This window comes from Taudactylus pleione, unplaced genomic scaffold (genome assembly GCF_031769625.1).
Source record: "Taudactylus pleione unplaced genomic scaffold, aTauple2 ptg000609l, whole genome shotgun sequence".
NCBI lineage: Eukaryota > Metazoa > Chordata > Amphibia > Anura > Myobatrachidae > Taudactylus > Taudactylus pleione.
The window spans coordinates 5,868,017-5,888,666 of NW_028285011.1; the positions used below are offsets into that span (position 1 = coordinate 5,868,017).

The 20,650-nt window shown below is 42.2% G+C and overlaps 1 protein-coding gene across 1 annotated transcript in view; it reads left to right on the forward strand.

Annotated features, from left to right (window-relative positions):
• LOC148480599 (ATP-binding cassette sub-family C member 5-like) overlaps positions 1–20,650 on the forward strand; it is a 198,807-nt gene that overhangs the window by 108,768 nt on the left and 69,389 nt on the right. The window contains exons 18-20 of the mRNA XM_088454116.1: positions 1,402–1,548; positions 14,813–14,942; positions 20,119–20,272. Of these exons, the coding sequence (XP_088310242.1) occupies positions 1,402–1,548; positions 14,813–14,942; positions 20,119–20,272 (431 nt within the window). The remainder of the gene's footprint in view (positions 1–1,401; positions 1,549–14,812; positions 14,943–20,118; positions 20,273–20,650) is intronic.

A 20,650-nucleotide genomic window follows, 5' to 3' on the forward strand; every position in this document is an offset into this window, starting at 1 on the left:
TCCCCTCTACATTAAATACTGTTTAAACATGCGGAAAAACTGCTGCACTTCAATTTCTACTAACTAACCAAGTACTAGCACTCACTTTTCCATGGCATGCTACACCAGGTACAGAATAGTGAATATTATACACAAAATAAATGTATATAGTTGCTTGGGTTTTCTGCCAATATAAGGACAGAATTGAGGACCAATAAGAATGGGCCTCTTATGGAGATTGTTGAGGTTCATCAAGAATAGGCCTGCTACCAAACTATGCCGTCGCTTCTCGGAAGTGGAGACCATAATTGTAATTTAGACCGTTTTTTTGAGGTACCCATCAAGACCATCCACCTTGTGCAAAATCTATTCCTAGCACATTGATCCTAGCTACATAGCCATGGGTCTAACAACAGAGTGTTACCTCTGCTTAAAAATTACATGGTTCTCCTCTCCCTGTGCTATTATTAATAGAAAGAGACTCTATACACTGTCCCCACTTGGCTGGAAGTGGGAACATAGAGCACTTAATAATGGTGTTAGTTCATAAACAATTACATTTACAATATTGTTTTTGCAGGTTTCAGCCCTGTTATGATTTTGACAAAAAGTTAGAGAAAATAGATTTTGTTTGGTTGTTATGGGCAACACTCATCAGTATAAAACAACTTGACTGCAATTTTATATATGTTTTTTTAGAGCCACAACAACATATTACATGAAACAACATTTCATCTAATGTAACTTTGTAATACTGCGAGAAAAAAAATACTTTACTTCATTAATTTTATCCTTAACTGTTGTTTTGATTTGTTTTATATGTCTGTAGATATAGCTACTCTTTGGCTAATGTTGTCCATCTAGAGCAGTGGTTCTCAAACTCGGTCCTCAGGACCCCACACAGGTCACATTTTGCAGGTCTCCAGGCTGGTGCACAGGTGTAATCATTACTCACTGACACATTTTAAAAGATCCACAGATGGAGCTAATTCACCTGTAATTCTGTGAGATCTGGAAAACATGTACCGTGTGTGGTTCTGAGGACCGAGTTTGAGAACCTGTGATCTAGAGCACAGGTTCTCAAACTCGGTCCTCGGGACCCCAAACAGTGCATGTTTTCCAGGTCTCCTCACAGAATCACAAGTGAAATAATTAGCTCCATCTGTGGATCTTTTAAAATGTGTCAGTGAATACACTTGTGCACCTGCTGGGTGACCTTGAAAACGTGACCTGTGTTGGGTCCTGAGGACCGAGTTTGAGAACCACTGATCTCAAGGTTAATAGTGAATATCTAAAATAAATGTGTATTTAATACATGAACAAAAAAATGGAAAGAAATATTGAAGATTACTATGTATCTGCTACTTCACTGTTTAAGATATATAACAAAATTCTATTGGGTTTGCTCTATTTTATATTTAGAATACATCTGTGAACACAATCAATGGCACTATATCAAGTGGAAATATGAAGGATAACCCTGACCTGCATTTCTATATATCTGTTTATGCTTTGTCTATGGTGGCTGTTGTTCTGCTGAGATTTGTGCGAGGGTATGCCTTTGTAAAGGTACGTTTCATTATCTTATGGACAAGGGGTTTTTTTACTAAATATTTGAGGACTTTGATGTTTTCTGGTGGTTAGTGAGCTCACAGATAATGTGTGTCTAATCTATTCTAATTAAAGTTGTAAATTAATAGAGCAATAACTTAACTTTCCAGTGTTTAACTGTATTAATTAAACCATCTTTTTGGTAATGACTTCTAAACCTCGGCAGCCAATCCTGCCCCCAGATTTCAGCTGCATCTGTCAAGGGCATGGTAGGGTCTTTGTCAGAGCCGTAACTAGTCTTTTTGGTGCCCAGTGCCTGAATGAGCATTGGTGCCCCCCTATTTTTTAAATAGGGAGATAACACACCCGAAAAAGGGTTATGGACTCATGGGGAAGGGCCAGGGAAGAGATAGGGCCAGGAGATGCTGGGGATCAAATAAGAGGAAACTGCAAGTGAGAATGATAATAAACAGAAAATTGACAGGCCCAAGCAGTGCCCCCTGACCTGTGGTGCCCTGTGCCATGGCACTGGTCGCACTACCCTAGTTACGGCCTTGGTCTTTGTCAGTGATATGATAGAGCTGGGTATGATGAAGATGACAATTTAATAAGCAATAGTCCACAATCTCTAAATTGCAGAACTATTGTCTAACTTACAGTACAAAGGCCCTCATTCAGAGCCGCTCGTTAACAGTAGTACGCTCGTTGCGTTCCGATGTTGAATAACCGTGCATGCGTCGGTGTAACACTGCGCATGTGCGTACTGCAGATTGCGAGTTTTTTTGGACTCGTTCCTAAAATAGCGTACAGGAAGTGACATGTCAAATGTGATTGACAGAACAGGGCGTTTTAGGGTGTTGACGAGGGTGGAGATGGAAAAACGCAGGCGTGGCGAGGCGTTTTTGGGGCGTACATACATTAGCAGATGCGAGCGTAAAATGTGTACGGACCGACTCCTACGTCACTGGATGATCCTCTTTCCCTTCCAAATGCTCGCACAGCTTAGGGTCTGGATTACTCGACCACATTGGCGATGGCCTTCTCCTCCGTCCCGGGACTCCACGATGTTGTTGCGATTAATCGCGGGAGGGCAGAAAAGCAATTAGTGTTGGATTGAGAACCGGCTTGGTATGTGTTTTGAAATCAGTTTTTTGGGATAGCACAAAACGTACGCAGGTGGAACTCAGAGCTGCTAATGTCAGGATGACACAGTCAATTTGCGTACATTTGGGGGAGTTTATTTGGGCAGCAATTTGGTGGTTAGGGCCTATTGTAACAATAATTTCATCATGTTTTCAGTTTCGCACCATTTTATTTGTGCCTCTTGAATTTGCCGAATTATATGAATTTTTAAACGTTCCTTAAAGAGCCCTTTTTTTTTTTTGGCCGAGTTTCTGCCTTTTGGCCCAGGATTAAATGTAACCCATTTGTACAATAATTTCACAATCCAATGTCATTGTTTAATTTCCAATTTATTGCTCAAACAAAAAAACTTATTTTAAAAATTTTGGGGACATCTTTTTTGCCCAAAGATATGTTCCCAAATCAAACAAATTGGCCCAACATAACTGTTGACATAAACATACATCAAAAAAATAAAAACATTTCACAAGAAAGGAGAGGGAAGTTTTGACCCGAAAGGAATATGAGCCAAGCACAGAAGGATTGTGGGAAAAGTCACCATTGCTGTCACCGTTTTTTCACCCATTTGGATGGGGGAGGGAGGGCGCCAGACCGGGTCCGGGATGTCATCGGGCTGGCCTGTCCAGAGGCAGATGTTGTGGCCTCTGGACTAGGCACAGGGCTAGGCACATTTGGAGGATTGGCTGATGTTGTGCCAGAGGTGGAGGATCCTGATGTTCCGGCAGGAAGGGAGGTCGGCTCCACCATGTGCTGGCAAACGAGCTGCTCTAGGGCATTGGCGATGCGGATGTTGGCCCTGGTATTTTCCGCCAGGGCCTGACCAATGGTCTCGTTGGCCGCAGCATTTTGCTCCAGGGCCTCAGCCACCCGTAGCAGACTGGCGTCCATCCTCTGCAGAATCTCCGTATGGGAATCCGATTTGAAATTGAGTTCTGTGAGGAGGGCCACTGCCTGCGAGGGGGATTGTCCTGGACTGGCTTCTGCAGGGTCCTCAGCCGGATGTACTGGTTCCTCCCCTGCAGAGCCAGCAGAAATTCGGCGGCCAAGGCTCCCCTCTGGAGCAGACTCATCCGCCTGTGTCTCTGTTAGGAAAAAAGAGAAAAGCCTCACATTACAATCTACATATTGGCACAATAACATTTCAGAGTTGATGACATCCAAAGATTTACCTGGGACAACATGAGGAGCCGCAAAGTCTGGCATGTCCGTATCCATGTTGGACACGCCAAACACCTCCACAGGCTGCACACACCCCTGTGCCAGCTCTTCTAAATCCGTCAACTCCAATGACACAGGGGTGGGACCCCCACCTGTCCCCCTTGCATGCCTAGCCCTGTCCGCGAGTTTTTGTTTTAAGCGATATTTGAAGTCGCCCCATCTGTGGGAAAAAATGGAAGCCATTATCCTTTGGTTTAAAATGGGGTTTGTTTTTAGGGGGGGCAAGGGTTTACTTACCGCCGTTTGACATCCCGGGCTAGACGGACATAATCACCCACCCTATTGACAGCAACGGCTACCTCTTCCCACATTCTCCACTTCTGGCTTAGACTCATATTCCTGTCTGCCTGTGGCAGGATGTCCACACACTTCTGGATCAAAACCTCCATCTCCTTTCTTGTGAAATGTGGCTGCCTTTTTTTTTTGGCCGCTTTGGCCGGAATACTGGGCCCAGCAGCCTCTTCCATGTCATTCTCCTCACCTATTTGTGTAAATTTACAGAATTCACAAAATCACAACTTGCCTAATCTTATGTTTCAAATTAATCATTGATACAAAATGCATGAAAGACTTACCGCCTGACTCTTGGGCATTTTTTCCCTGGTCTGTCGCCATGTCTGAGGTCCAAACAAGAAATACACCAGAACTTGAATGTGTTTTCGTGACGTATTTATACATGCGTCCTTATTTTGCGGCCGCATCATTGATTGTGCGGCCCTACGATCCCTCCTTAATTTGTGCGGGAAACGAAACACTATTTATGGCTTGGTGTGTCTCAAGTCGAGGTGGCGTTTTTGGATTGTTGGAGGTTATCTTGGCTGGAGTTTATTGATTGCGTAGAAAGGAGTTGGCGGTTGGAGATTCGTTTGTTGGTTAGATTTGCGGTTTTTTTTTCCGTTATCTTTGTTGGTTTATATTTTTGGGACCTCGTTTCTTGATTTGGTAAGTTTTGTGAAGTCTAACTTTTGTTCAATTGTTGTTTCATTGTGTTTCTAATTTTTTGTAATTTTTGGATCCATAATTTCTTCTATTTTAGATTTTGTTTATTTTCGACCCAAAAGACCTTTTGATTTTGACTCTTATATATTTGCTCTTGGTAAGTCCATTTTTTATCTTGTATTTGCAAACTAATTAGCGCATTTTTAGTAGTTACTCTTGTGACTTGTATTAGCGAAATAATTAGCGCATTTTTAGTAGTTACTCTTGTGACTTGTATTAGCGAACTAATTAGCGCATTTTTAGTAGTTACTCTTGTGACTTGTATTAGCGAACTAATTAGCGCATTTTTAGTAGTTACTCTTGTGACTTGTATTAGCGAACTAATTAGCGCATTTTTAACAGCTTAATAATCATTCTAACTTTTTGGTGGTTTCTCTTTCACTTTTTGTGCCAACATTTCGACCCATTTTGATGTACTGTGTTAAATGTCGCTTTGCTGTTTTGCTAAATGGGTGTTTGGCATATTTTAACTTTGGTCTAGCACAAAATTTGTAAACAAAAATGCACAGAGTGAAATGTGTCAAGTAATTTTGGTGTTTATTTTCAGTTTGGACGTATCATGACAATACCCCGGCATGTAAGCAGCAATGGATGGTATCATCAAGCTAAGTTGTTTTAATATAGTTTTGGGGTGGGTCAAAAGCCTTACTTTGAAATCTTTGAATTTCAGGTTGATCTGGGGCGGATTGTTCTGGCCATGCTCCCGGAAGCCGACCAACCTCAATCTCGTCCCAGGCGTAGGCATCGTAGGCATGCAAGGCCCCAGATATTTCGAACACGTGTCACCCTTTTTGGAATGCCCGATGATGAGGTTTTAAGACGCTACCGTCTACCTCCCAAAATCATCATAGACACTCTCTCATTAATAGAAAGTGATCTTGAGCGGCAAATTGACAGTCCAACAGCAATACCACCACTTACGCAATTTATGGCGGTGTTACATTTCTGTGCCTCAGGATCGTTTCAAACAACGGTGGGAATAGTGGCGGGCATCTCCCAATCCTCCTTTTCCCGGATCCTGAGGGCAGTGATGGAGGCACTTTTCAAGCACCTCCATCATTTTATTCAAATGCCTTTGGATATGGGTGCCCTTAGTGTGGCCAAGGCCAATTTTTACCAAATAGCTGCCTTCCCACACATCATAGGGGTTGTGGATGGTACTCACATACCACTTCAGCCTCCAGCCCGGCTGGAGGCCATATTTCGAAACAGGAAACACTATCACTCCCTGAATGTAATGGTGGTATGTGATGCCTCCCTCCAGATCCTGTCCCTGAATGCTAAATTACCCGGAAGTGCACATGACTCCTTCGTCATCCGGCAATCAGGGATATGGCACAAATTAACCAACCTACAAGCTGGTGATGCGTGGCTTCTGGGTAAGTGGAGACCTTTAGTACATAACAATGTTAAGCTTGATACACAGTGTTCCTGATGTTGTCAATTCTTTTCCATAGGAGACAGTGGATATCCTTGCATGTCCTGGCTGCTCACTCCTTATTTGGCTCCCACACCAGGCCCACAAAGTGCATTTAATTCCGCACTTACAGCCACCAGGCAAGTGGTGGAGCGCTGTATCGGCCTTTTAAAAGGCCGATTCAGATGCCTCCACCGCTCTGGTGGCGAGCTCATGTATTTGCCGCATTTGGTGTCGAAAATTGTGGTCCTGTGTGGGATATTTCACAACATCGCCATAAGGAGTGGTGTCCCAATGCAGCCAGAGGATGCCTTACCTGAGGATGGCCCCCCCGAGGTTGGTCGGAGGTCAGTATGTGGGGGGGCCATACGCGATGATGTGGTGGCCAGATTTTTTAGGTAAGTTTTAACAAAACAGTGTTTAAACCTAATGTGTTTGTGTTTGTTTGCGAACATCTAATTTTGTTTTCTTTTTTTCAACATCTTCAGTTTGTTCACATAATCTTTGGCACTACAACGCTCACTACTTCATGCTACCCTTACCAAACCTGGATCTGGTCATTTTGGGAATATATTCTGGAACCCATATCGCAACGCCATGTTTGTGGAATCATTTTGGCATGGTCCTTCCTCAACCAGTTCTTGATTTGTTTTTTTTGGGTTTTTTTTTATTGGGTATGTGTTGTATTTGAGATTATCACTGTGTGTTTTTTTTGTGAGTGACCACTTTGATTTCTCAGTTATGTTGTGAATAAATGTTTGGAGAGTTAAATGTTCTTCCTTTTTTTGGACGTTACCAGCAAGTTTAACCAGGTTAACACACCTTACATTTGACTAAGGGGTAATCCAGTACTGACGCCAGTTGAGCAAAAATGAAATATGTTTTCAGGTTCCCAACCCACACCAAAAGGAAGCCTGTCCAATCATTTGGCTTTGTAAGATTCGCCTAAGCAGCTTGCCCACCAACTAGGAACCTGTAAAATGTAGAAATATCTAATTGACACTACACACAAAAAGGGAAATGACATTGTTACTGTTATGTGTTTCTTGAGGGTGTTTTACATACAAATACAAAACCCAATCTAATTTTTTAAAAATGCAAAACCTTGCAGGAACAGTCTACTTATGTCAGGGTTAACTATCTTTGGTTTTGAAAAAACTAATGAGGCAGAACGTATATTAGAAATAAACAATTTATTTTGAAAAAGATAAAAACCAAAAAAAACTACTGCCGAAGGATGCCAGACAGCCGGTCAAGGGCCACAAGCAACCCAATTACATTTTGGCGCATGTATGCCACACAATCTTCGACCTCTTGCCGACGCCTCTGTTCCTCTGTGGGTGAGAAAAGTGTGTGGATTAATCAAACAATAGGGAATCCACATTAAAATAACAAAAACACAACGAAATCACTCCAAAACCAAAATTAAAAAAAAAAGGGGTGCTGCAAAAATTACAAGGCCTATGTAGAAATACCCACAGGTTTGATATGTGTATGTTGAAATCAGCAGGAAGAGGTAAAGGCAAACTGCTAAATCACCAAAAAACAACCCAAAAATCACGAATAAAGGAACGACACATGATTACATACAAACAGTTTGTGGTTAAAAAAAACGCAAAAGAAAAACATACCGGTAGCCAAAACGGCAGATCCCGAAGTCCCTCCATCTTCATCCTCGGAGGACCCTTCATTCCCCAAAGAACGGGGCGGGGTTATCACGGACTCCGGGGAGGGGGTAATTGGAAGAGGGGTGGCTGGAGGAGAGGGGGAAGGGGGACGGAGGGGAAGGAGGCCCGACAGTTCCGGGAGAGGGTCTTGGAAGGCTTGGGAGGAGGGGGGAATAGGGGAATTATTTGGGGTGGAGTGTTGGCTGGGGGTGGGTGAGAGTGGGCGGGACCGCCGTCTGGCCGGACGGTGACGGCGTAGTCTTGCCTGTCCCCCTAAAAGATGTCAAACAAATTGTGGTTAGTTTCTGGCCAAATCCTGGCCAAATAACATTTTAAAATCACCCACCACCAACAAAAAACATGCAAATATGAGTAGAATGAATATATCAGAAATAGAGGGAAAACATGGTCATGCAGATATGAGGAGAATGAATAAATAGGACAGACATAAAAACATGCACACGCAGATATGATGAGAATGAAAAAATAGGACAGACATGAAAACATGCACACGCAGTTTGCCCCACAAAGACAAACATGAAAACCACAATACATAACACTTACTTTCCACTATCTGCATGCGAAAGCATGCCAGCAAGCGGGGCGTTCGCCGTTGCAGGTCAGACCACCTGCGCTCCAGCTGGCCGATGTTGTGGCGTGAGCCGAAGGAGCGCAGGCGGGCCCGTGCCTCCGCATACGGGGAACGCTTCTGCCGATTGGTGATGGGTGGAGGCTGGCTGGTGATACGCCGATCCATCACCTCCGTTAGCACCAGCAGCTCGCGCCTGGTGAATGCGGAGGCTCTCATGATGGCAATGGTGTTTTTCTTAAAATTCATTTTTGATAAAGTGTGCCAAAAATTTCTGATTGGCTAATGTATCTTGGAAATTAACAGGAGCAATTTGATTGGTTAGTGTATGAGTCATGTGTTCGACAGGGCCAGAAATCTCTGGAGAGTTATGATAGGCTTGATGCAGTGACATGCGTAAGCAAATTTAAATAAAGAAATGAACCCCGGAAAATATGCGGGGATCCACAGCAATAGAACAATTGTTTCATTGTGGCTAACATGTTTTTTGAGCAATAAAAGCGAATGTTTAAGCCATACGTATTCTGCGGGTAAACACAAACACGGACAAGAGTAAAGTTTCTTGCATTGTGTTGAAAAAAAAAAACCATTAAGCTAATTGATACATTGATTGGCATGATACGATTGATGGAGGTAGGCAGAATAAAGGAGCAGGTAATCGACATCTGACATGGCCACTTCCGGTTTATACTTGTGCGTGCGTTCCCTTCAAGCCATTTCGGGGATGTACGCTCGCTATTTCGCACGCTCGTTAGTTAGAGGAGGGGTCGTCTGAGTTTGGGGAGGATTTTTAGATGCGATCGAAAATACGAGCGAGCCCTTGAATTTAAATATTTTTGTACGTACGCCTAACGTACGTGCGCCCGCTTGCGAGTGGGTCTGAATGAGGGCCAAAGTTATCATAGCAGTGTCCTTATTTTACAGCTGACACACACAGTTTGGTAGGGAGCTAGGTTTGATATATCAGCAGGACGGTGCTCTTCCTTGTACAGTACAGTGTGTACAAAAGGGTGCAAAAATGGAAAATAGAATTTTTCTAATTGAATATAGACCAGATAAACCTGTTGTACCAACATTCTAAGATTGAGGTAGCTTCATCATCTCTATTGTACCAAATAGAAGTAATATGGCTTTATATACCGAGCAAATTATTTTGTACAACTTTTTAGCAAGAATATAAATGTATGCATAATGTAATAACTGCACTGAATCAACTGTAATTCAAACACTTTATAGACTTATAAAACAACTTATTAATATTTGTTGAAAATAATTTAGGGACAGATTTAATTAAGCACAGAAAAATTGCAGGATGTGCATCTTTTCACATTTATGGATATTACAGTACTATAAACATTGTTTATCTATGAAGTATGTGGAGATAGATCACAGGACCTTGTACTTCATTGAATCGCTTCTTAATTTCCTCAAGATGTGTTTCCTTGTAATTGATTCTTCTGTGTTCTGTACTATGCTTAATGTTTGTCCAGTATTTTTGTTGTTTAGTTATTACTATTAGTCATTTTGTTTTCTGTTTTTTTACTAATAATGAGTAGTTCCCTTCTGCATGGCACTGCATAATATCATGATATCCTATGAGTAAATTAAAATACTAATGTCAAATACCGCTGTAGTCCTGTCTTTGCTTACCTGCTCTGGCAGTGCTGGTCCCCGCAGTGCCCTGTATTGAGCCCGGGAGGGTGCCTGGCTTTGATCTCCTCTCTGCAGCTGGAGTCCCGCTTACTGCTATAGCAGTGAGCTCATAGCTCTCTGCGTAATTTATAAGTGCGGTCAAGTGACCGCTGACGTGGTGTTTGGAGTCAAAGTTAAGTCACTTCCTCTATTTAAACCTCACTTTGGCACTAGTGCAGTGCCAGAGTTTCAGGCTCACCTCCCCATTTACCAGCGTTCCTATACTTTTCTGCTGACTACAGCCTGTTTTTCTGAAAGTGAAAAGTGGAGGGGTTGCCCATTGCAACCAATCAGATTCTGTCTATCATTTCTCTATTGCATTCTAGAAAATTATAATCTGATTGGTTGCTATGTGCACTTATATGTTTTAGAATTTGTAGTAAATCTACCCGCTTGTCTTGTTTCCTTGGAATTTTTGCTGCAGATTCTGGTATTTTGCTTCTGGCTCTGTTTGATGATTCTTCAGGATACTACCCTTTCTGATGTCATGACATATCTAGTTCTGACCCACGGTTAGTCTGTCTATTCTCCTGTCTCTTGTTTACCAGTCTGTCAATCTAGGTGCCCAGCCTCTGTTCCATGTAGCACCAGACCTAGTTAACTGTAGCTAATCCAATTTATCCTTGAGTTTGTGACAGAAGGAGTGGATTCAGCTGGTTAACTGTCACCCATGGACCTGCTCCAACATATCAGTAGGATGGATAAGCAATATTTTGACCAAGCTAAAGTAAAGCAATATCTGCAGTTGTTAGTTAAATGAATGGATGCCATTCAGCCCCGCCTGACTCTTACCATTTTGGCAGGATCTTCCAATGCACCAGTTGTCTCGATACCATAGCCACCCAAAATTTGATGGAGATCCAAAGACCTGCAGGGGGTTTCTCAACAAATTCTTCATTCAGTTTGAGCTCCTGGCTACCAATTTTCTATCAGAGGAGGACAATGTGGCCTTCATCATTTCTTTATTTTCTAGAGAAGCATTGACATGGGCCTCTCCTTTGTGGGAACGAGACAATCCATTATTGAATAATTGTGCCGAATTCTGGACGCCTTCCGGAAGGTCTTTCATGAACCCGTTCTTGTGATGTGAGATACCGCTGCCCTTGACAAGCAGGGGAACAATACCATGGGGCAATATGTGGTGCAATTTAAAACCCTTGACTCTGAATTATGCTGGAATGAGTAACTTGTCACCTCCTTCTGTTAGGGTTTAGCAGATCGAGTGGAATATGAATTGGCCATCAAAAACTTACCATCTTCCTTGGATGACCTTATTTCTCTTTGTGTCGAAGTGGACCAGCAATCTCAAAAAACATTCTTAGGAAAAGGAACAAGCAAGGCCAAGCCTCTTTAGACTGACTTCTCTTTCACTGTTCACTCCCGGAGAATGAAAAATGTGATTAAAAACAATATCTATCTGTACTGCGGGGAATCAGGACACCTCCTTCTTGTCCTAAATGTACAGGAAATATAAAAACCTAACTTTTTGAGAGGAAGTCTTGTTAGGTACTATTTTCCACACTCCTCAACCTATGTTCCTAGTACCTTTTTCTATTATGGTTAATGTGCTACTTCCGTAAGGCACCATATCCCTGAAAGCCTTCGTAGACTCTGATGCAGAGGGAAATTTTATTACATCAAAGATGTGGGGAAACTCGAACTTCCTACTGAACCCCTACCAGTTCCTAATTGCTTTAATATAGAAATTCTTGGACTGCCATGGTTGCATTTATAAGATCCCATTTTGGACTGGCATAAACTTCAAATCCATTCATTGGGATATTAATGTCAAAGGGGGTGTTTACAGCCAGTAGTACCCCCATAAAGGATCAATCAGTTTCATCCACCTGTTCAAAAGTCACTCTTGCCTTTTCCATATCAGTCATTCTCCAATGTCTTTAGTAAATAGGCTGCAGAAAAGCTCCCCTATCACCGGGAGTGGAATTCTCCTATTGACTTTATGCCAAAGAGAATTCCTCCACAAGGTCATGTGTTTCTATTATCATTGCCTGAGACTCCAGCCAGGACATAATATATACAGGAAAACCTGTAATGAAGATTTATTTGAAAGTCACATTCCCTAGCGAGGGCAGGATTTTCCTATATATAAAAGAAGGATGAAGGGCTTAGACCCAGCATTGATTATCAAGGATTAAACCCTATTATAATTAAGAACCTCTACCCACTACCTTGATTTCAGAACTTTTTGACCGTATTAAGGGGGATAAGATTTTCACAAAAATTGATCTATGCAATACTTTCAATCTAATTAGAATCAGACAAGACCGTATTCAACACCCAGGATGGCCATTATAAATATTTGGTTGTGACGTTTAGCCTCAGTAATGCTCAGGAAGTGATTAAAGATAATTGTGAATTTTTTCTCCTGAACGTTTCCCTGGAATTACTTCTGAGATATGGTTGACTACTCTCCTGTACCCGTTTTTGTTAACCAGTCTGTAACTCTAGATGCTCAGTCAGAGGGCTCCAACCCATAGACAAACGCAGGGGGTGTTTCCGTCTGCCTGGAAACCCCCCTCCCCAGCGCACACCATGACCACAATAGAAATAGTAATATAATAGAATGTTACTAGTGCTGCATGTTCTTCTCAGCATCACAAATGAAATAATTAGCACCACCTGTGGATCTTTTAACATGTATCAGCCAGTAATAAATAACCTGTGCACCAACTAAGAGATCTGGAGAACATTAACTGTTAAGGATGTGCTGCTATAGAGCCCAATATGTACATATACAGTATGTCCAGGGCAGTGCTAGGTTCCTCTGCTGCTCCCCCAGACTCCCGGACATGCTCTAATACTCTGGTTTTATTTTAGATGTGAGCACCATTCCATTCAGCTCAGGCAGGATGGCCCTACTGCCGCATATAATGGGTTACAGTGATTGTTGGTCCTCTATATGCTGGAATTATGACACACAATACACTTTGTATGACACATATAATGGGTTGCAGTGATTGCTGGTCCTGTATATGCTGGAATTATGACACACAATATACTTTGTATGACGCATATTAAAGCTGGTTAAGTGCTAATTATGCCCTCTACATGGACTGGCCACACTCACTCTAAAATTAGGCATTTGGAAACCCCCCTCTAGAAATCCTGCGTTTGCCACTGCTCTAACCTGTGTAGTCCAAATCCTCTTGCAGGGGTCCCTGGCAAAGACCACCGGTGCGTTAGACTCCAAGCATCTGTTCTGGGTAGTACCAAGCCTAGTTGACTGTAGCTAATCTATTTTGTCCTTGAGTTTTTGACAACTAATGTGGGATGAACTCTATAAGCTTTCTTATCTGGAAATTATTTTAACATACATGGTGGTGGGTTGGCTGCAGTTATACCTATAAGTAGTTATGAAAATGACATTTGTTTGCAATCTACAAGTACCATGTATACATATAAGACTATCTAGAGATTACTTTATAGCAAAGACCATTTTATGTGTGTAATGGTTAGCATTACTGCCTCACAGCACTGAGGTCGTTGGTTCGATATCCACTACGGCCCTAACTGCGTGGAGTTTGTATATTCTCCCTGTGCTTGCGTGGGTTTCCTCCGAGTGTTCCGGGTTCCTTCCACACTCCAAAAATATACTGGTAGGTTATTTGGCTCCAAACAAAATTACCACTAGTGTGTATGTGTGTGTGTGTGTGAGCATGTGGTAGGGAATATAGTGTGTAAACTCCTCTGGGGCAGGGACTGATGTGAATGCTCGAATATTCTCTTTAAAGCGCTGCGGAATATGTGTGCGCTATATAAATACCCGGTAATAAATAAATAATAATAACAGGGCAACTAACAATTTAAGATGTGCTATAGTCTATTATCTGGATATTGAAGATCTGTGTTTTAGCCTTTAACAGTTCACAAAACCTTATAAATGCAGATGAAGCTGCAAAAAGGCACATTATATATGTCTAGACCAGTAAGCTGAAGATTTATTTATTTACAGATTAATGGCCTATGAGGAAAATTAAATTGTACATAATGTGCCGCCACAATGTCTGGCTGCACACGATCCGGTGGCCCTTCGTGGCCATCACTTAAAATTGAAATGTTCCTTAAATGTCAAAGATTGTAGAAATCTTCTTAACTTAACTTCTGTGCTTCATACTGTGCGTGCTTGTTTGAAAAATGCATGCACAGGGTGTTTTTGTAAAGTTCTTCTGTCATTACACTCAGTTGCATGTAGTACTTTTGGTTTTCTTTTTGTAAATGTCCCATCATCACCTTTATCTTTGTTTGCAGACTGTGTGTTTGTCTTTTAACTCTAGTAGAAGTAATGGCATAATAATTGTAGTACAGATTCGAGCATAGTCCATTTAATTGGGAAATATTTGCCACTCCCAATGTTTTTCATGGATTCAATCCAGTGTCTGCATCAAATGTGTAATCACTTGAAACCATTTGCTTTTACAATGGAAAAAAATAAATGGCTCACTCCCCATAATAATTGAATGTAAATTCTTCCCTTAGAATTTAGTTATCAATCCATCAATGACACAAGAAAACACAATATTTTTTCTTAATTATTAGACTACACTGAAATCCTCAACAAAACTACATGAGCTTTTGTTTCAAAAAGTTCTATGTAGTCCAGTGAAATTTTTTGACACAACTCCTCTTGGCCGTATCCTAAACAGATTCACAAAAGACGTGGATGAAGGTGAGTACAACCTCTATCAACTTGACTTTAGCTATTTTAGAAATATAGCAATGAGCACATTTTAGATTAATTGCTTGGATTTATCAAAGTGTATGTAATTAATTTCTTTATTTTATGATTTGCAAAAGCAGCAATGTAGCCTGGCACCTAGCAAACTCGCTATAAGGACTGGCATGCTCAGAGCTGCCATCGGAAATTGTTTAGCCCAGTACAAATGCTCTGTAACCCCGGTCATCTGATCTGTCCTGTGAACTTGGATGCAGTGAAAGTCCCGGCCGGCATCTCAGTTTACTGCACAGATCAGATGACTGGGATTACAGAGAAGGAGCACAGTGATCAGATGACTACATCATCAAGAAGATCACCCATCACTGATCACTGGGTGCAGGTATTAGCCTAGCGGAGTGGGGTGGAAGGGGGGGTAGCCAGCGGCACATGCACAGGCACAGTCTCATGATATTTTTAGTGCAAATAGATTTTTATTAGTTTATAATAAACAAATTTAACAAAAACTATTTTGGCTGTATATATATATATATCAATCTGCAGACATATAGAAAATAGAAACATCTAAATATAAAACAAAAACACAAAAAGGAAAGAAAACACAATATCATACAATATCATACAAAATAGTCTCTAAACAAATCAAAACAAAACCAGAGCAAAAAAAAAAAAAAAACGAGAGAGAAAAAAAGGAAAAAAGGGGGGAAAACAGCTCCGAATCCCACAGAGAACAAAAGAGAAAGAAAATGCAGTCCGCCAAGTACAAGAGAACCAAATCAGTGCCCAAACCCATTGGCCGGGCTCATGATATTTTTGCAAAAAATACCCTGAAAAGTGCAGGGAGGAATTCGTAGGGACAGAGCTTTCTCACAAGCTTTTTCCCTGCATGCGCAATGTGACTTATGGTAAATATGCCCCTGTATCCTTTATTATTTTGTTTTTCGCACCTCAAACATTACAAAATATAAAAATTTCTAGTGATGATATACAGTAAGATAGACCAATAAAAGACTATTAAAAGTAAGGCTACATTAATAGATGACCCAAAAATGTTATAACTTCTTAATATCAATTCAACGTTTACCTATATTATAATTATAAACCCAGGTAATACAACAAATTTACTGCGCAAACGTGAGCACAAGTGTCCAATGGAGTTTGCAATTGTGTACGCCATTTCTAACACTTGAGATGGGGTTTGCAATCCCTGCTCGTTTCAGGGTGGAGACTGGGAGGTGGCCAAAAGTGCCCGCAAAAATGGTCCGTTTCATGGGAGTGTCACATGTGTCTGGGAACACTGCTGTGTTCCTAAATGCAAATCCACAGTCTTAGAGGCCATGTTTAGTTGGATTTGAGAAGAGTAGCTAGAGTAGACCCTAGGCTACTGCAATTGTCAATGGTGTGATCGATGCTGTGTTGATGTTTGAGTGTTTACAAACTACATTGTAATTGCACAGACCAGGGAGGCTGAAGGTGGGCGTCTCAGTGCTTGTACACTCCATCGCACAGTGGAGCACAAAGGGAAGGCTGAGATTAGCATTTGTTCATTTTATGCCCCATAATAGTGCCCTAGTTAATTTTCTGAACCATAGTAGTGAACTAGTTAATGTTATCCCCATAGTAGTGCCCTAGTTAATTTTATAAACCATATTAGTAGCTTAGTTCACATTATCTCACATTGTAGGGCTGCCAGTATGCTAGACAGTACCCTCAATTCGTATTATGACAGTGTCTCCAGTACTGTACATATTATGCCACACTACAGTGTCCCCTTTTCATATTATGTCACACTATAGTACCTCCAGTTCATATTGTGCCACATTACAGTGACCACCATTTAAATTTATGCCAAAATACAGTGCCCCCAGTTAATTTTATGCCACACTAATGTCTCTGCTTCATATTGTGCCACATTACTGTGCCACAATTCATATTATGTTACATTATAGTGCCCTCCAGTTAATTCTACCATATAAACAGTGTCCTGTTCAGTTTATGCCCCCTTACCATTATAACATCGACTACACACACCTCTCACTGAAAATGGAGTGCCACCCCTTTTAAAGCTGGGCAACAGGTCAGACCCAAAAGCTTAGCAGGCAATTTCAGGAAATTGGTATGCAGCAACAGTATATAACCTGGGTATAGGGCCCTCTAAGCCTCTGGGCCCAATATTAATGGCACCCCATGCACCCACTATAGCTACGCCCATGTATAGTTAGTACTGTAAGTGGCAGCAGATTAGTTCCTGTAGGGGAAAACCAATTAAGCATATGATCTTAGCTATATTTGCTTCTAGGATATGTTTACTAGTAGCTATAATTGTAGGTCACAGCAAGGAATAACATATAATGGTAAATTATAATTTTTCAATAACAATAGCTGTCTAATGGCCACCATATATCAGCGACGCATTGCCGTTATTACCCGATTCCCAGATGCTGGGCAAAATTCAATATGTTGGATTTCCCTGATCGGGATCAGCAAATTGGGAATTTTTAACATGCAGAATATCCCGATTCGCCGAAGTACCTCTGATCATCAATGCCCGCGGTTTTGATTGTCAGATCGGCGTTGGGGGGATCAGGGAATTGCGGTGCATAAGACAATGCTGATATTGTTGAAAAGTCATTAGTGCAATATGACATGTTATTTGTTGCTGTTACCTACCTTTAAGCACTCTTGGTTGTTTTACTTTCTATGTGAATACAAATAAATTATTGTGATGGGATTCATAGTGTGGGGTTCATTCAGGGTTTGGAGCAAAGCAAAAGTAGCAAGTAACTTTACACCTAGGCAAATCCATGTTGCACTGCTGGTGGGGCAGATGTAAAATATACATAGAGATTATTTAGATTTGGGAAGGGTGTGTCCAAATGCAAATCTAATTTGCAGTGTAAAATTAAAGCTGTCCAGCATTTGTGGGTTACATGCAAAATCTCCCGACACAATAACAGCAGTAGCATTTATGCGTTTCAAAACACAACTGTTCGCTTGATCATAAGAATGTGCTGTAGTTAATTAGTGGGTAGTAATGTATTTATAGATCTATATACAAAAGTATCCCTGCAGACTGCTAGATTACTGCAGCAGCATGCATTACAGTCCGACTATGGGCCTGATTCAGACCCGGTCGCAAGCGCTGAGCGCTCGCAACCGGGTCGATGGTGGCCCACAGCGCATGCGCACTACGGAGCCGGCTCCGTCATGCGCATGCGCGAGACCCGGCTAGTGACGGGCAATCCTTCGCTCCGGGTCTCGCACCAAAGGGGGCGAGATGTCGATGTTGAGTGACAGCTCGCCCCCTTTGGTGGGCAGGCCGGGGGGGGTGGCTGCCCAAACGGAGGCGTTCCCATGTGAATGCCTGCCGTTTGGGGGCGGCCCCACTGACATCACGAGTGATGTCAGTGGAGAGATTCCGGCTCTGTTAGAGCCGAAATCTCTCTTGGGCTTGTGGCCACGAGACCCTACCACCAGGGTCTCGTCGCAAGCCCGATGGTCTTGACCATCGCGACCATCAACCTGGCCGCCCGCTATATCTGTAGGTGGTCCCCCACAGCTATGCGAGCGGCCAGGAGGCCGCACAAAAAAAGCCAAAAAACGCCCTGATTCAGAGCGAGCGCTCTTTCAGAGCGTCCGGCTCTGAATCAGGGCCTATGAGAGGTTCTGAACATCTCTTTTATTCTCAAAGTGGCAGCATATAGGACATTCAGAGTCGGTCGTTGCGGCCGCTCGGTCATAAGGGAAAAGGGGCCGGATATGCAAATGAAGCGCTCGCAAGTTGCGTCGTTAAGATGGGATCGTTAGCTGGACGAGCGGGGGGGGATGAAGCCGTAAGACTAAAAACACGCCCCCTTCTCATTCGCATTACACGTCATCTCCAGGCATATAAGGATTAATCGAGACCATTGGGAACCATCGGAGCTGGTCGTAGAGCTTAAGGTTGACCATACCCTCTCTTAAGCACTACGATCAAGTCAGTGTAAAAACCTCCCATGTCACATGTGCCATGACACTAATTAGTTAATTATGCACTCCCATAAAATGCCGTTTGCATAGTCAGGCGCGCCTGTGTTCGGATCTCCACTCCCCTGTTCACAAGCACCTTCCCCTGTTACCACCCACAAACGGCTCAATCTGTCACTCAAAGAGCAATTTCTGATCGTAACAGCTAGTATTGCGAATTTTACGCATGGGCAGTTTAGCGAACATCGTTGCGTACGACCGAGCGGCCGCAACGACCGACTCTGAATGAGGTCCATTTTGCCACCAAACTTCTAACACAGATAACACCTTTCTTGTACCCATTATGGTCTTAAATAAACATTGATGTATCTTTAAAACTATGAAACGTGCTACTTTATACTAAAGATTAGTTCTAAAGCTTACATTGCTAATAGAATCCTATTATAAATAAATGCTACTCCTTGTTAACGCCAACTGTAACAGGAGCAATCATTTCAGTTGTTTACTTGTGTGACTAGAAAGGTTAAATAAATACTGTTATCACAAGTGCACATGGTTAATAACATACTCTAGGGCAGCCCTAACCAAATGGCAACCCACAGGCCAAATCTGGCCAACGAAATAATGTAAACTGCCCTGCAAGAATTTCCTGGCAGCCATTGTTGACAGTTGTATACAACCTATGGTGGCCAGTTCCACTTCTATAAGGCAAAAGGGGACTTGCTGATTTCTAGTTTCGTTTTTGATTTTGCCCTGCGGCTTTGTTGGGCTTTTTTTCTTTTGCGCGAGTGGAGACGTCTTGAAGTCATAACGTCTCATCCCTGCAGTCAAGAGAGGAGCCACCCAGCCAGGGGAAGTTAAGAAGAAGAATCAGAAGAAAAATATAGATGCAGAAAGAAGAGTCTGCAAGTAAGAATGAAGTTAAAGGGGGAGGGGGGGATTTAAAGCTGATGGGGAATCACTAAATCAGTTGTGTTATATACAGAGTGGGGCACAAATTCAATTTAAAAAGTTTGTCAGCTCAAATGTCCAGGGCACCAAATCTATCTAATTTTTCAGAGTAGTCCATTCAATATAGTTGGCGAATACCCCTGCTCTGGAGGTTATATTTGTGGTTTTGGATGAAAATAGATTATATTTGAAGTTATAAGAACAGCAGATCTATATGTGTCATCTTCTACTGATGTGTTGTTCTCTGTTTCAGTTGATGCACGCCTTCCAAACCAAATGGAGCAACTTATACAAAATATTAGCCTTGTCATCTTCAGCCTTGGTATCATTAGCTCAGTATTTCCATGGTTTCTCTTGTCTGTGGTACCGCTGAGTGCGCTCTTCTACATAGTATATCGGGTTTCGAGGTAAGGTCTGAGTCACGATCCCAAAAAGCAAGTTTTGACTGTGTTACAACAATTGAATTCTATCTATGCGGGTGGTTCAGTCATGATAAAAAGAACTATATAATGTACTATGGGCCTGATGCAGCAAGGATCACAACTGCAATTACACACGCAATCGTCCGATTGTTGCGGTCTGCGCATGTGTATGCATCACAGTGCGCGTGCTCACCACTGCGATTGGGACTGTAATCACAGTCACTACGCAGACCCCTCGCAAAGTGATTGACAAGAAGTACCGTTTGGGGGTAGTCGGCAAAACGAAGGCATCCCAGGGCGTTTGTACCCCGTTGTAGGGACGTGCATAAATTATCCACTGCAATGCCATACGCAGCCTGTGTA